Source organism: Crocuta crocuta, unplaced genomic scaffold, assembly GCF_008692635.1.
Source record: "Crocuta crocuta isolate KB4526 unplaced genomic scaffold, BGI_CrCroc_1.0 scaffold229, whole genome shotgun sequence".
In the NCBI taxonomy this organism is placed as follows: domain Eukaryota; kingdom Metazoa; phylum Chordata; class Mammalia; order Carnivora; family Hyaenidae; genus Crocuta; species Crocuta crocuta.
Window position 1 is genome coordinate 4,546,107 of NW_027536464.1, and position 16,567 is coordinate 4,562,673.

General features: G+C 44.6%; 1 protein-coding gene across 1 annotated transcript in view; it reads left to right on the forward strand.

Annotated features, from left to right (window-relative positions):
• The window catches only part of CDK5R2 (cyclin dependent kinase 5 regulatory subunit 2), a 48,032-nt gene that overhangs the window by 30,793 nt on the left and 672 nt on the right, over positions 1-16,567 (forward strand). The window contains 1 exon segment of the mRNA XM_077748569.1: positions 16,192-16,567. This exon segment is cut by the window's right edge and continues 3 nt beyond it. Within this exon segment, the coding sequence (XP_077604695.1) occupies positions 16,192-16,567 (376 nt within the window).

A 16,567-nucleotide genomic window follows, 5' to 3' on the forward strand; every position in this document is an offset into this window, starting at 1 on the left:
CAGCACAGGTCCCAATGCAGGGCTTGAACCCACAAACCATGAGATCATGACCTGAGAGCTGAAGTAGGAGACTCAACTGCCTGAGCCATGTGGGTGCCCCCCATATTGTTTATTACTACATGAAAATAACAGAAAGGGGAACTCTGTGAAGTTAGAAGAGCTATTCTGACCCACACTTCCCTAAAAGCTCAGGAAAATTAATTTCACATAGAAATAAGCAACAGAAAAGTATTGATGCCAAATCAATTACAGTTCTAAGAACATAAGCAGCAGAACCACAATACTACCTACAGGCAAAGAAAGCATGCCAGGAAGACATGCCCACAGAGCAGATAAAAGCTATAACCATAGCTATTTAGAAAGGAGATAGAAGGCGTTAAAAATAATATAAGACATAAAAGAGCAACATAAATCAAAGTTAGAGACACTCTAAAATGAGGTGACAGAACTCAGAAAGGAATTAGAAATGAAAGAAAAAGTAATTTCAGAGGGAAAGGCTGCATGGGAAAAATGCTTGAGTGAATTAACAAAGCAGATAATACCTTAAGAGTAGTCGAAGGTGAAAAGGAAGAAAACATTAAATACTGAAATGAAATTTGAAAAGAAAACGGATTCAAAGAAGGAAAATTACAAATACTGAAGATAGGCAAGTAAGACTTAATGCACAGTAAATAGAAATCATTGAGGAAAATCAAGGCAAGGGCCAGAATAGATAGATTCGTGTGTCCCCCTTCCCCACCGGCCTCTACAGTGAGGCCTCAGACCAACCCCTCAAGGATCTGAGGCCTCCTGCCAACAGCCACATTAAATGAGCTTGGCTGTGGGTCTTCCAGCCCTATTAAAGTCTCCAAATGACTGTAGTTCCCTCTTTGCAACCTTCATTGTAACCTCAGAAGAGACCTTTAATCAGGACCATCCAGCTAAGCCACTCCCAAATTCCTGATCTAGGAGGCCGGGAGATAATAAATGTTTATCATTTTAAGCCACTAAGTTTTAGAGTGATTTTTTAATGCAGCAATAGATAACTACTATAATGGCATTATAGTAGTTTCCAGTAGGAGGCCATTTCAGTATCCTTGCTAAGCCTAATATGTGTCTTACATTTCTTGGGTATAAACCTAGGAGTGAAAATGCCATTATCTTATTTATTTAAAGGGGCAAGGGTAGATTTTGGTGGGGCCTAAAGGTTATATAATCTCCGAGCCCTTCTTAAGGAAAAGATTGTAAAGTTATGAGTATAATATTAGGCAGGAAAGTGAATATTATTAGAATAAAATAAAGTCATAACAAATTATAAATTCTAAAATGCTAACACAAATATCACAAAATATGGAAAAATTAACAATCTTTTTTAATATCCTTATAATACTTTTGTACTACATTTCTTGGTTGGGTACTCTGTGATCACATCTTTACATGACAACAATTTTATAATCAGTGTCTAAGAAAGACTGGAAAGATCATTGAGTTTTTCCTCTAGAATGGGTGATCAAAAATTTTTTTATTATTCATAGCTTTAAAGAATTAGTTCTGGCTTCAAAACTCATTGATACTGTCATGTCAGTTTTTAAGATTGTTGTCTGATTTGGAAAAACTGCTACCAAGTTTCTTTATATATGAGCTATATGATTTCAGGGCATAGTCCAAATATATTTCTGACAAGAGGGAAGTTCCATTTTGGTGTCTATGAGAACTGAATTCTCCATTTATAGTTTTACACACCTGATCATTGGAAGAATCTCCCACAGACAAACTTTTGGCTCCCCATGTTTCAAACCTTGTTTGTCTTCCTTACTCGTACATTTCTGGTGCTAGGTACTATAGGACATGTCCTTCTTGCAACATAAGCTCTGATCTGACATACGCATTTGTTGACATAGTGAATGGGCACTGGTCATCATTCTGGAAGACAGTCTCCCACCAGAATGAGTTAATAATGAACTATACATAGAGATGCCTTTATATTACACAACTATAGTTCAGCATAGGTTGAACAGTACTCCCCTCCCCCCCAAAAAAAAAGATATGTCCACGGACAAACCTCTAGGACCTGTAAATGTGACCTTAGTCAAGGGTCTTTGTGGTTGTAATTAAGTTAAGGGTCTTGAGATGAGATCATCCTGGATTTTGAATGGGCCCCTAATCCAGTAACAGGTGTCCTTACAAGAGAAAGGTGGAGGGAGATTTGAGAGCCAGAGAAGAAGTTGATGTGAAGACAGAGGCAGAGATTAAAGTGTCTACAAACAAAGGAGTGTCCAGTATTGCCAGCAACTACTGAGAGCTAGGAAAGAGGCATGGAATGGATGCTCCCTCTGAGTCTGCAGAAGAAATCAAGCCTGCCAACACCTTGACTCTGAACTTTAAAAGAGAAATATCTGTTGTTTTAAGCCAGCAAGTTTGTGGTAATTTCTTACAGTGGTCCTAAAAAACTAATACAGCCACCAAGTCCAAATTAAATATCCCAATTTTAGCTTGATCCCAGAAACCACTATAGAGTTTCAATACCCTCTGCATAAGGGAACATGTAACAGAAGTGAAGTTGGAGTGGAAAGAAACAGCAGTCTTTTTTTTTCTGGTTTTAATTTTTTAATGTTTATTTTTGAGAGAGACAGAGCAGGAGTGGGGGAAGGGCAAAGAGACAAGGAGACAAGAATCCGAAGCAGGCTCCAGGCTCTAAACTGTCAGCACAGAGCTCAATGCGGGGCTCGAACCCACGAACCACGGATCATGACCTGAGCCAAAGTTGGACACTTAAAACTGACTGAGCCACCCAGGGACCCTGAGACAGCAGTCTTAGCCAATTTGAGTTAGAAAAGGTATATAACTCTCTGACTACATTATTGGGCCCTTCCCAGGACTTTGGAAGGGTCTGGCCTAGTGAGAACCCCTGTGGCTCACATTTAATAAGTTTTACAGGGGAGCTACCTCTGTGTAGGAGGCAGCATTCTAAAATATGAATGACAAAAGCAATATATACCTCATCAGGTTATTGATCCAGTTAAGTAACAATATATATATAAAGTGTACGAGACACATAACACATAAAATAGTAGACTCCCCATGGTAAGTATTCAATACATACTGACCATTTTATGATTTCCTAGGCAAGGCATTGTACTAGGCATTGGGGTACAAAGGCAAATGAGAAATGGTCCTTGCCTTCAAGAAGCTCACCATCTATAGAGAAAATAGATGTACAAAATGATTATAATACAAAGCTTTAAATGCAATGAGGTGGACGCTCTGTGTCCCAAATGTTATGAGAGCACAGGGGAGGATCCTCAATCTAACTTGGCAGGAGACAGGGCTCATTCAAGGAAGGTTTCCTGGAGAGGGTGACATCTGACTGGACACTCTCACTATGTCTGTATAACTGGATGATTTACTGAGCTATGTTAATTTTTGTAGTTTTCCTGAGTTTGTTGATCCAAATATTTATAGAATGCCTACTGATTGCCACACATTGTTCTAGGTGCTTGAAATACTGTAATGAACAAAGGTAGCAAAAAGTCCTGACCTTACTTATTTTGAAGTGTATTTAACAAACTAAGTTGGATAGAGGATTAATATGCAATAAAGCAAATATAGTAAAAGGTTAATTACAGACAGTAGATGGCAAATATGTGGATTTTCACTGGAACATTCTTTCCTTTTTTTCTGTATTAGAAAATTTTCATAAAAGAAACATTGGTAAAACAAGTACCTGCATAATCAAACACTGTACATCCATTAAAAGTGTTTTGGTGAGATAGTTATTCTAATAGGAAGGTGAATATTATCTACAAACAAAACATCCAAAACAGCAGTTATCGTTTGATCCAGCTTTGTTTAAGTGTATATGGAAGAATTAACATTGGGAACAGCACAAGCAAAGGTCCTGGGCAGAGACTTTTTCTGGAAGATTTGAAGAACTGCAAGGAGACAACTAGGAATAGGCAGGAGTGAAGGAGGTAAAAGGTAGCAGGTGAGGTCATAGAGATTATGGGTAGGGGCTAGGTTAGTTAGGCTCTTTTGGTTACCTATTTCTGAACAAGAAATTTTCTTAAATTTGGTGTCTTAAAACAGCAACCATTTTTAAAATATCTCACAACTTATAGGTCAGGAATTTGGACAGGACTCAGTTGGGTGATTTTTCTATTCCATGTGGCATCAACTGAGGTCATTCAGCAGTGTTCAGCTAGCAGATGCATCTGTCTATAAGGTCCCAAAATGGATCTACTGTGGGGTCGGGTGCCATGGTGGGGATAACTGGAAGCTGGACCCCTTTTCTTCTCCATGTAGTCTCAGGGTTTTTCCATGTGGTCTCTCTAGCAGAGTAGTTGGATTTCCTATATCACAGCTCAAAGTGCCAAGAGCGAATGTTTCGAGAGACAGGAAATAGAAGTTGCCAGTCTTTTAAGGCCTGTCCCCAGAAACAGGCATAGTGGCACTTTCTGCCATGTTCTAATAGAGTAGTGATTATGAAGCTCACCTAGATTCAAGGGCTGAGGATGGGCACAAATACACCTCTCAATGAGAGAAGTGGTGAAGATTCTGTGGCCATCTTTAACATAGGCCCTTGTAGGTCATAGCAAGGACTTTGGCCTTTGCTCTGAACAAGCAGGGAGCCATTAGAGGGTTTTAAGCAGAGGAGTAACATGATCTGGCTTCCACTTAACAGGACCACTGTAGGTGTCATTTTGAGAACAAACTGTAGGAAGGAAAGAAGTAGGAAGACAAGTTAGGAGTCTGTTGCAATAAGCCAAGCAAGAGATGATGGTGGCTTGGGTCAAGGTGGAGACAGAGGGATTGTGAGAAGTGGTAGAATTCTGGATATTTTGAAGACAGAACTATTAAGATTTGCTAATGGATTACATATGGGCATGAAATAAAAAGAGGAGTCAAGGATAATCCTAAAGTTTTGCCCTAAGCAATTAGTTAGGCTAGAAAGGCTGTTAACAGAGATAGGAACAACAGCAGGAGTAGCTTGGGAGGGAGTATCAGGAGCCTGTTTTTGACACATCAAGATGCTATACATCCAAGTAGAGATATCAAGTGAGCAGTGTGTGTGTGTGTGTGTGTGTGTGTGTGTGTGTGTGTGTTTGCTTTTTACATGGGATGCAATTCTATGCAATGAGGATTTTGTCTATTCACTGCCTGGCAGGTAGTGCCACTTCATAAATATTTATTTGTTGAATATGTAAAGTTCCTATATTACCACAATGAGTTATTTCACATAATCTGCCAGTATCACAAGTTGATGAGAATGTGGAGCCATAGGAACTTGCATACATTGCTGGGGGGTGGTTTGAACTAGTACAACTACTTAAAAGAAAAATTTAACAGTATCTAGCAAAGTTGAAAATGTGCATGCCCAACACCCCAGCAATTTCACTACTGGGTATATTCCTAGGGAAATGACTGCCCATGTACACCAGAGACATATAAAACATATTATAACAACATCAGTCATCAGGAGGATAAATAAATGAAATTTACTCATGCAGTGAAATGTTATGCAGTAGCAAAGGCCAACATCAACAAGGATAACAAACTTAACGTAAAGCAAAAGAAAAGAAAAGAAAAGAAAAAGAAGCAAGTTTCAGATTAATATAGTATGGTTTCACTTATATAAAGTTAAAATATGGACAGCTGACCTTCAAAAGATTGAAAAATACATAGATGCATGGGATTTGAAGATGCCTCCATGTTCCCCTTCTCCATGTTGCTCCCATGAGTACATTATACACTACATTATATGGCACAGGGGATTTTTTGCAGATGCAACTGAAGTTACTAATCAGTTGACTTTAAAATAGGAAGATTATCTGGGTGAACCGAACTAACCTAATCATATGAACCCTTTAGAAGCAGGAAGTTTTCTCCAGCTGGTCAAGAAAGTGGAAATAAGAGACATTCCAAGTGTGATAAGGATTTGATGCACAATTGTGGTCAGACTCCAGGAGCTCAGAACAGCCTCCAGCTAAAGCCCGCAGAGAAATGAGGACTTCAGTGTATAACTACCAAGTACTGCTGACAACCTAAATCAGCCTCTAAGCGAACTCTTGCCCAAAGACTCCAGATAAGAAAACTGCACTTGATTTAAGTCTTATAAAATTCTACGTAGAGAACCAATTCAACCTGCCTGGACTTCTGTCCTACAGAAGCAAGCTAGTAAATAGATGTTGTTTTAAGCCTCTAAATGTGTGAGTTTGTGGTAATTGTTATGTAACAATAATACACACAGTTGCTTAATCAGAACCTGCACATGTAGTAAGAGAATAAAGACATATAAGGAAAGGATAAATACCAAATTTAGAATGTTGTTTTTTCTCTTGAATGGTTGGTGATAGGGAATAGGCTATTGGGAAGGAGAAGATAAGGGGATTAAACTGTGTAAGCAATACTTTATTTGAACTAGGGGATAGATAGTTTTTTGTCTTTTATACTTAAAAAATTTTTGTTTACAATTTCTTTTAAATGTTTATTTTTGAGAGAGAGAGAGAGAGAAAGTATGAGCAGGGGAGGGGCAGAGAGAAGGGGAGAGATAGAATCCCAAGCAGGCTCCGTGCTATGAGCACAGAGCCCCACATGGGACTTGAACTCATGAACTGTGAGATCACGACCCAAGCCCAACGCTTAACCGACTGAGCCACCCAGATACCCCTATTTTTTACACTTTTAAAATATGTGTCTCACATACTGCATAACAATTTTAGAGATTTCTGACCCTCAGTCATAGCCTAGAAATGACACAGATGACAGACTTTGAGATGCCCCTTGGTCTGGGACAAAGTGCTCCCCCAAAGTACTGTGCTAGACACCCTTTGTTTTCTGGAAAGATTGCATAAACTTTGGGAGGAGGATGGAGTCCCCATGACAACTAAGACTGAATTTCTCTCCACCCAATAGGATTATGCTAGAAGCTGGATTTAATTTAACCAAAAAAACAAAAACAAAAACACAAGAAAAAGTTTGGATACTCAAGTTTGTGTTGAACAAATGAATAAATGAATGAATGGAAAGATAAATTATGAATGAATGCCCAAGTCCCATGGAATCACCATCAAGATTGTGCTTTTAGACCACAGGGTGGGATAGGAAAATATTGTCCCACTAAAGAATAATCTACAAACAGTTTGAAAGTAAACAACCTTGGAGTGAAAAAAGAAAAAAAAGACAAGGGTGCCTCATTGGCTCAGTCAGTTAAACAGCTGACTCTTGATTCCAGCTCAGGTGATGATTTCATGGTTCATGGGTTCAAGCCTCAAGTTGGGCTCTGCACTGACAGCACAGAGCCTGCTTGGGATTCTCTCTCTTACTCTCTCTCCCTGCCCCTCTCCCAAGCGCACGCTCTCTTGAAATAAACATTAAAAAAAAAAAAAAAAGACTGATGTGAACCATATGATAACTGAAATTTTGGTTTGACTGGAGCCCCAGCCCCTCCCCTGAGAGAGCTCCTAGAGGCAGGACAGACAGAGAGTTCTGGAGTTCTGGACAAGAATCCTGGGGCAGGATCAAGCCCACCCCTTCCCTGGCCCTCCAGAGACACTGCTAATGGCCCTGATGATAACAAATGATTCTGTGTGACCACAGCTGCCTCTTACACTGGTTGGAGGCAAACTTGATTCAGAAGCACGATGGAGGGTGAAGCATCAAATTTCTTATTTCAGCAGAAAACTGATACCTAAGGAATGCAACCTGGCAGCAGTCCAGAAAGAAGTTTGACAGTTGTACAGGCTGTAGGGAAATGGCTTTCCTGTCCCAGGGCTTTTACTTTGAGGAAGGGCCATGATGAAGAACTCCAGTCACCAGCTATGGTTTGGATAGGGAGGTCTGAAGACTCTAGTAGGAAATAGGCCTTGGGGTTAGCATCCAGGTTGGGTCAACAGTACCTCTTCCAGATTTAGCCCTTCACTGACAACTGGATGTGAGAGACTTCCCTCCTCAGCCATTAAGACCAAACATGTATTTCTCTGAAGTTAGCAACACATTTCCAGAAGGAAGCTTGTTAGGCAGGATTTTAGGGGCTTTTTTCTGGCAGATATTAGATTTGTAACTCAAATTACCTTAAGATTAGGAAAAAAGTGGGGAGGAGGGGTATTTATTGGGACATAGACCTGCATCAAGCCCAGCTGGATCCAGCAGCTAAAATTACATCCAGAATGGCTCCCTCCATCTGTTGACTCTATTTTCCTGTGCATTAGTTCAGATGATCTCTCTCCATGTCATCAGAGAGACTCCAGGGCCCAGAGAGTCACCAGCTCCTCAAGGCTTTCTTCCCACCAGCTTAGGGGAATAAAAGCACCTCATTCCCAGTAGTTCTAGAAAAACTCCAAGAATTGAGTCTCATTGGACTGGTTTGGGTCCACGCCTGATCCGTTGTGACTAGGACAGTAAATGCTCAGGTCTGTCTTGACTCTAGGCAGGCAAACCACATGGATTAGGAGTGTGGAAAAAACAGGTTTCCCAAAGGCAAATAAGGTTTTTTTTTGTTTGTTTTTTAATCAGAGGATGGTTGGCCAGCAGCAACCATAAGGAGCAAAACAGAAAGAACAGGTGGGATCTAGTCATCTCCCGGAATTTTCTTTTCCCTCATAATAATTTCTGATAGTGATGCCACCTTAAGTCCACTTGAAAAAATTATGATTCCATAGATCTGAAGTAGAGCCCAGAAATTGTATTTTCACAAAGTTCCCGCAGGTAGTTCTGCTGAGTAGGGTAGTTTAGGAACTAATAATTAATCTAGTGGACAACCTTCTTATTCTGCTCCCACCCCCCTACTCAAAATCAAAAGTGAGTATATATGGGGCTCAAGCTTATAACATTAGAATTGCCTTTTTACTCAGGGAAGGTCAAAATAAAGAATTATCTTTATATTTTGAGATCAAGGAGATGAAAGCGTAAATTAATGAACCTATTTCAAAGCCCATCCCCCACTTGCCCCTAATCCTGGACAAATAGCAGATAAATGGAAGTAGCTCCTAAGATGTTGGGCCAGTTAACAGGCCCATTGAAGCTCTTGACACGCACAGTAATTCATTAACCCTCCTGTTCCGAGAGCAGGAATCTGTCACTGCCAGCAGGGAGTTGCTGAGGCCTGGCTCTGCCTTGGAAAAGATGCTTACCATCATCACGGCTTAGGGTCAGACAGGGAAAGCCATGGACTGGAGAGGACCCAAGACTAGGCAGAGGAGCTAAACCTTACTTAAAAATTAATTTTAACTCCCTGCCAGTAGCTGCTCACCCTTGAGAATTCAAGACAAGTTGGATTAGCGGCAACGGTGGAAGGTGGAGGGGGATGGGCAGGATTAGCCAAATCGTCCAATCCCATCCTCTGTAACTATCATAGGACACTGATCAATTTACCGCTATTATTATTGCTCATGTCTCTATCATCTCTCTTGTATGTTCTTTGAAGGCTGAAGCCCAAACTTACACTTTTTCCTGTTCCCAGCACCTAGCCCAGTACCTCGTAGGTTACAGTTTCTCAAGTAGTATTTGCTAATATGGATTTTATAGTTTTTTATTTTTATTTTTTTTTATTTATTTCTAGGAGAGAGAGAGACAGCATGAGCAGGGGAGGGTCAGAGGGAGAGGGAGTCACAGACTCTGAAACAGGCTCCAGGCTCTGAGCTGGCAGTCAGCACAGAGCCCGACGCGGGGCTCGAACCCACGAACCGCGAGATCATGACCTGAGCGAAAGTTGGACGCTTAACCGACTAAGCCACCCGGGCGCCCCAGGATTTTATAGTTTTTAAAATATTTATTTATTTTTGAGAAAGATGAGGAACATGAGTGGGGGAGGGGCGGACAGACGGGGATAAGAGATCCAAAGTGGGCTCCATGCTGATAGCAGCAAGCCCGAAATGGAGCTCAAACTCACAAACCATGAGATCATGACCTGAGCCAAAGACTGATGCTCAACCGATTGAGTCACCCAGGCGCCCCTGGATTTTATAATTTTGCAGGACATTTTCTCAAAGCCACAAACAGTATGGTGCCTGGAACATAGCAGGTATATAGAGGTTCACAAAATTAACAAGGCCTTCATTGGACCAGAGAAGGGGACCAGTGCGTGATATGTTGTCAGGTCTTCATGACCTCAGGAATCAAATCAAACAAGCCCCCAGGGACAGTCTGAGTCACAGTAGCTGCCAGCACAATAGCCACAAAGAAAGGATAGCTGTAAATTTGAGTGTCAAAAACCAAAAGAAATGATGGTACTGCCCTGGCCTTAGTGAAGAATGTTCTAATGAGGAAAAAACAAAACAAAACAAAACATGGTCATGGTACAGCTCAAGCAAACCTCACCTGCTCTGTAAAAATAATAGTGACAATGTAATCTGTAATAACTCACATTTTATGAACACCAACCACCATGCCTGTGTAATATACAAGCATTGTGGAGCATTGTGAGATTCGATAAGATCATTCAACAACCCTGTGATGGTCTACTTTTATAGACCTCAAAAGAATTAAGAAATTATCCTAAGTCTCCCAGCTCATAAGCGGAGAGGCTGTATTTGAATCCAGACCTTTATGACTCTAGAACTCACATAGGAACTCCTACACTATCTCTTTTAAGGTGACAAATATATTCGGTGCTATTTATGAACAAGTCAGATCTCTTCCTAGCCCCTCCCTCTATTAACAAAGGAATCTGGCCAGTGAGCCCCTTATTCAATCCCAAAGGAGGCCTGGACCCCAGGGCTCTGACTCACTCAAGAGACAGCTCCTACAACTCCGGGGCCCTTGGTGAGTCCTGCATTTTGAGATAACAAAGGCTCTCATGGTCATGACTAGAGTCTAGGGACCAAGTACCAAGCAGGGGTTGTTGGGGCAGAAGGAAGCACGTCTTGGGGCAGAGAGATCCAGAGAACATCTCATCTGGAGTTCCCAAAGACCCTCTTTTCCCCAAGGGTCTCCAAGAGCAGGGTTTTCAGACCTCACCGGGGCCAGGCCAGGGCAGACAGAAGCCCCTGCTCCAGGGCACAGAGGTCTGTGCTCGCAGAGAGGACTTGAGACCTAGGAGGACAGGGAACGGGACATAGAACTAGATGAAGACCCAGCCACAGCAGCAGCTTCCCTGCAGCCACCTGCCTGGTTGAGATGGAAACACTGATTCCAGCTCCAGCCCCCAGACAGGCTAAGAATATCCCAGAAAAGCAACAGCCACCACCCCCGCCCTTCTTGATCTGCTCCTACATCTGGAGTGCTATGCTGGGTGCCAGCAGGGGCAGGGAGGAGACAGAGTGGGGGGTGATGCTTGGGGGTGGGGTACGAAAGGGAGGAGGGGGAAAAGGGCTTGGCCAAGGCAGGATGAGGTGAGCTTACAAATAACGCCAGAGGGAGCTGGAAGGATTGGGCACAGAGAGCTGTGTTAGGGGGTAACAAAAGAGGTGAAGGAAGGGCCAGGGAGCCAGGGAGAGAAGATCCAGGGGTGAGAGTGAGAGAATGAGGGCTGGCATTGGTAACCTGGAAGGGAGACCTTTTATTAAAGAAGGAAGCAGAGCTTATGGCAAGGAAAAGTTGCTCCCAGCTCACCCACATCCTCCCCTGACCCCAATCCTGGGCCAATCCAGTGTGTAGACATCTGTCCCTTCTCTCCTTGCCCCAGGGCACTTCTTCCTCAGCTGCGCTTTCCAACCCTATTCTCTGTTCTAAAACAGCTGTTTTTGGCCTCCTCAGTTAAATCCTAGCAAGGGGCCTGCTGGAATGGGAAGGATGTGAGAAGGTGGGGTCTTCCTCCTGACAGCCGGCAGCACCTCCTTTGTCAGGTTCGTCTCTCTTCTCTGCTCACCCCCTTTCCCCACTCCCCACTGTTGCCTGGGGAAGTCTTTTCCCTCTGCTGCCTCCCTGGGCCTTATTCCTCCCCACAGGAGCAATCCTGGACTAAGATCTTCAGGAGAGGGAAGGAGGGCTGGGCAGGTGCGTATCCCCCCCCTTAGCACACCCCCCAGGAGACGAGACCCTGGTGGGGATACTGGATCAGTGAATCCTGCTATCCAGCTGGGGATAGCAGGATCCAGGCATTCAGATGCCCAGGCTCACCCTGGCTGTTTTAAGAACCTTCATTGTCATCAGCCTCTCTGTAGAGCCCTCCTGGAGACATAGGTTGCAATGACCTTAGGTCCTGGGGCCTCCAGCCTTAACGCTCACTGGGGAGGCTTTGAACTACCTTGGCATCCTGCCCTTTGTCTCAGAACCTTTCAGGGACCCCACTAAGGTTTTGAGGGACCTAGGGAGATTTACACTGCTGTGAGCCTGAGCACCCTCCCCTGCGTCTCCTGGGCTGAACTGCAGAAATGCAGGCCTCACATGGATGCTGTGTACACAGAGACTGAGCCCGTCAGGCAGAAAGAGACTACGGAGAACCAGACAGTGCTGGAGCCAGAAAATGAAATGGATTCATAGGATGAGTTTTCTTTAGAGTCAGAATTGTAGAACTGGATGAGGCTTTAGGAATCATTTTTAAGTCCAATCCCCAAGATGTTATCTTCTTTCATTAATATTCATTTTTTGTCCAATAATAAAAGTAAAATATATAGAATCCCTGCATTTTAATATGAAGAAAAGAAGGCCCAGAGAGCGGAATGACCAGAACTTCTACCTCCTGGACTATGGCCTCTCAGAAAAGGAGATAAAACAGCCAAAGGGCCGAAGAGTTTGAGTAGCATTGCCTGGAGGTATTCCCTTAAAGATGGGGCTCATCTTCCCGGGCGTGGGGGATCCATGAAGGCCTCATCGCTAGGGTGAAATTGGTGGTGATCTTCATCAATATGGCCATGTTCCTACACAGGATAATACCCTGGTCTAAGCCCTCCAATTCTTGGTTTGAGTCCTGCAGTTCTTATCTTAAAGAGTCTTCAGGAATAACCATTCATCTGGATAGGGCACTGTTCTAGGAAACCTACAGAGTGATGGAGGCAGACAAGGAGCCTGGCCTGGGGGAGGGGAGTGCGGTTCTCATCTCAGGGAGTCTAATACAGCCGCACTGCCCCAGAGGAGCACCCACATCCATGAGAAATGGACAGATGAGAAGCGACATACAGATACTAATACAGATAAATGAACCAATCACGGAATATAGACCCTAAACAGAACCCAACTAGAAAAGTACACTTGCAGATGTGGTGGGAAAGTCACTGCCCTTCTGTAAAGCCCACCTTCTCCCTGAAGTCTTTCTGGTTTCACTATGCCTATTCCCCTTGGCCTCCACTCTGTGAAGACATAATCTCCTTCTCTCCTCCATAAATGTGGTTTTTTTTTTTTAATTTTTAAGTTGATTTATTTAGTTTGAGATAGGAAGTGAGAGCAAGAGAGTAGGGGAAGGGCAGAGAGAGAAGGAAGGAGAGGGAATCCCAGTCAGGCTCTGAGCTGTCAGAAAGCTGGACTCAGGGCTCAAACTCATGACCATAAGATCAGGACCTAAGCCAAAATCAAGAGTCAGATAGTTAACTGACTGAGCCACCCAATGTTTTGTTTTGTTTTGTTTTGTTTTGTTTTGTAACAGAAATGCTGTTATTTTAGGATCTGTTTTGATTATTTTGTCTGCTTGTCCTTTAAAAATTCCATCCTTGGGGTGCTTGGGTGGCTCAGTTGGTTAAGCAGCCCACTTCAGCTCAGGTCATGACCTTGAGGTTCATGAGTTGGAGCCCCACGTCAGGCTCTGTGCTGACAGCTCAGAGCCTGGAGCCTGCTTTGGATTCTGTGTCTCTCTCTCTCTCTCTCTCTCTGCCCCTTCCCTACTCATGCTCTGTCTCTCAAAAATAAATAAACATTATAAAATAAAATAAAATAAAATAAAATAAAATGAAATAAAATAAAATAAAATAAAATAAAAAAATAAAATAAAAATTTCATCCGTAAGGGTGCCTGAGTGGGTCAGTTAGTTAAGCATTTGTTTCTTGGTTTTGGCTCAGGTAGTGATCTCCGAGTTGTGAGATTGCGCCCTCTGTCAGGCTCTGCATTGGCAGCCCAGAGCCTGCTTGGGATCCTCTCTCGCCTTCTCTCTCTGCCCCTCCCCTGCTCTCTCTCTCAAGATAAATAAACTTTTTAAAAAATCCATCCATATTCATTTTGCGTATATTTGACTCAGGACTCAGAGCCCAGCCCTTAATTAACCAAGTTGTTTTGTAGCAGTTACTGTTGGGGAAAGAGATTAGAAAGATTGACCTCAGGAAGAGCTTAGGTCCCTTTCAATCAGTCCAAAAAGGCTTCTTGGAGGAGGTGGATTTTCAAGAGTTTGCCAGAAGAAGGCAAGGTAGTGGTTTGAGGGAGGATTCTGGCCCAGGGATAGGAGCTCAGAGATTCAAGAGGGATAACCAAAGTAGGAGGGTGGAAAGTGTGTAAGCCAGAGAGAGGGTCTGAGGCAGGACAAGGTGAAAAATGAGAAAGGGAGTAAGACCCTTTAAAGCACCTATTTTGGGGACCCTGAAGCAGGGAAGAAAATTCTTGATTCTGACCCAGAGGACAATAGGAAGTCATAACTGGGCCTGGAGTAGAGGTACCATGATGGCAACATCTGTGAGTGCTGCCTAGATCTTGTCCTACATGACACCAGTAATAGGCCTTGCGTCAATGAGGAACTCCCTGGAGCAGAGCTGGGAGGACCCACACGCTGTTCAGATCCACGTGCTTCTGCTAGGGCAACTCAGTCTCAGTGGGACCTGTCCTTAACTACTGGTGAGCCTACTCTTCCTTGGGTATCAGATAACGGCTGACTCAGAAGCCCTTATAGGAGGAAGTGGGACCAATTACAGAAGCCAAAAAGAGGGAACGTTTTTTTGCAACTAGGGGGAGAAGGAGAGGTTGGGTAGGTCATCTCAGGTTGCAAAAGTCTAAGGAGCAGATCTAAGGGAGGAGGAGAGACCCTGCTGAGAAGGTGCTCACTGGGTGCTGAGTCAGGAAGGGGGTGCAAGTCTGTGTGCATAGGGTGGTAAAGAGATAGGGAAACAAGACAGCCACACCATAGGCCTCCAGGCAGGTGTGAGTGAGCAGGAGCTGTGGGAGAGCTGAGAAAAGCCGGAGCCTCTGGTGGCAGAAACTGCACCCCAAGGGGATTCTGGAAGAGCCTACATGGAAGGAACCACATTCACACATGCTCATACACACAAACCCTGACAGCGGTGATCCCTGGAAGTCATTTTGGTGGCCTATGAAATACATGGAGGTGACTCCAGGGATAATTCTGAGGATTTTGCTGAATCCCCTAAGTAAGGGCTTCTCTCCCCATCATACCTATCTCCAAGGCCCACTTAAGACTTCTGTGTTGGGAAGCCACAGGGAGCAAGCCTGGAGAAGAGTGGACACTGTTTTATACGGCAGACAGAACAGACCCACAATCAGCTGGGCTCAGGACATGCAGACAAAGGCCTTATGGGTGCTGAGGAGAGAACAGAGAGACCCAGAGAGAAATGGGCAGGACCTAGCCTAATAGCTTGCAGCTGAGAGTGAGGACAGCTGGGACATGAGTGGCAGGAAGAATTTAACAATGAAAACCAATCTCAACCTGGACCCAGGCTGGGCTAGATGTTGGGCCAAACCTGTCTGAGCCTGAGGAGACGAAGCCATCCAATTTCCAGCATTTCTCCCAGGAACCAATCATTCGTCACCCACCCAACTGTGGGACCAGGGTGTGTTGGTGGGGAAGAAGGGCACAAGAGGAGCCACCCAGGGATCACAGCCTCTCCCCACAGACTCAGCTGCAGACAATCAGGCTGGCAAACAGCAGACTCAGGGATATATCTGAGGGTCTTGCCGTCCCCAGAGCAAAGGCCCCCAAGGAGGGGACTGTGACCTGCAGGAAGGTCCAGGCCTTGCCAACACTCCATCACTGGCAGAGCAAGAATGCACCTGCTGCACTCCTCCCCAACCTCCACCATGGTGGCCTCATGGGACAAAGGCAGGGGAGGACAGCTAAGAGGTAATCGACCTATTGCTAGATTGGAGAAGCCAGAGCAGTTCGACCCAGCAGGTTCCCCGGTGCCCTGATGAAGGTACTCACTGCCCACACGCATAACCAAAAGCGGGCAGAGGCTCTTCCCACTGCTTCTCTGCTCCCACGATCCAATGCATCAAAAGAAGCTGGCCCGGGGCCTTAAGGACTTGCGGCGGGGGAGAGCAGCCAGCCCCCTCTCCCCAGCTCTGACTCTGAGGAGGCCCTTTGAACCAGGACCACGTCCTCCTCCTTTCCCCTTTCTGGTGAAGGGAAAGGACCAGAGACAGAGGGTAGGGGGTGGGGCGGGACTTGAGATAGCATGCGAGCTTCTATTGGTCAGTGGAGCTGCCGGTCAGAGGGGCAACTCGGGCGAGGATTGGCTGCGTGAGGCGGGGCGCGGCGCTGCTAAAGACCGGGCCCAAGGGGTGGGGCTGACGCTGCAGCTGGCGCAGCTCAGACCCCNGAAAGCGCCGCCCGCGGGGGACGAGGCGCTGGGGGGCTACGGGGCGCCGCCAGCAGGCAAGGGAGGCAAAGGCGAGAGCCGGCTCAAGCGGCCGTCCGTGCTCATCTCGGCGCTGACCTGGAAGCGCCTGGTGGCCGCATCTGCCAAGAAGAAGAAAGGCAGCAAGAAGGTGACGCCCAAGC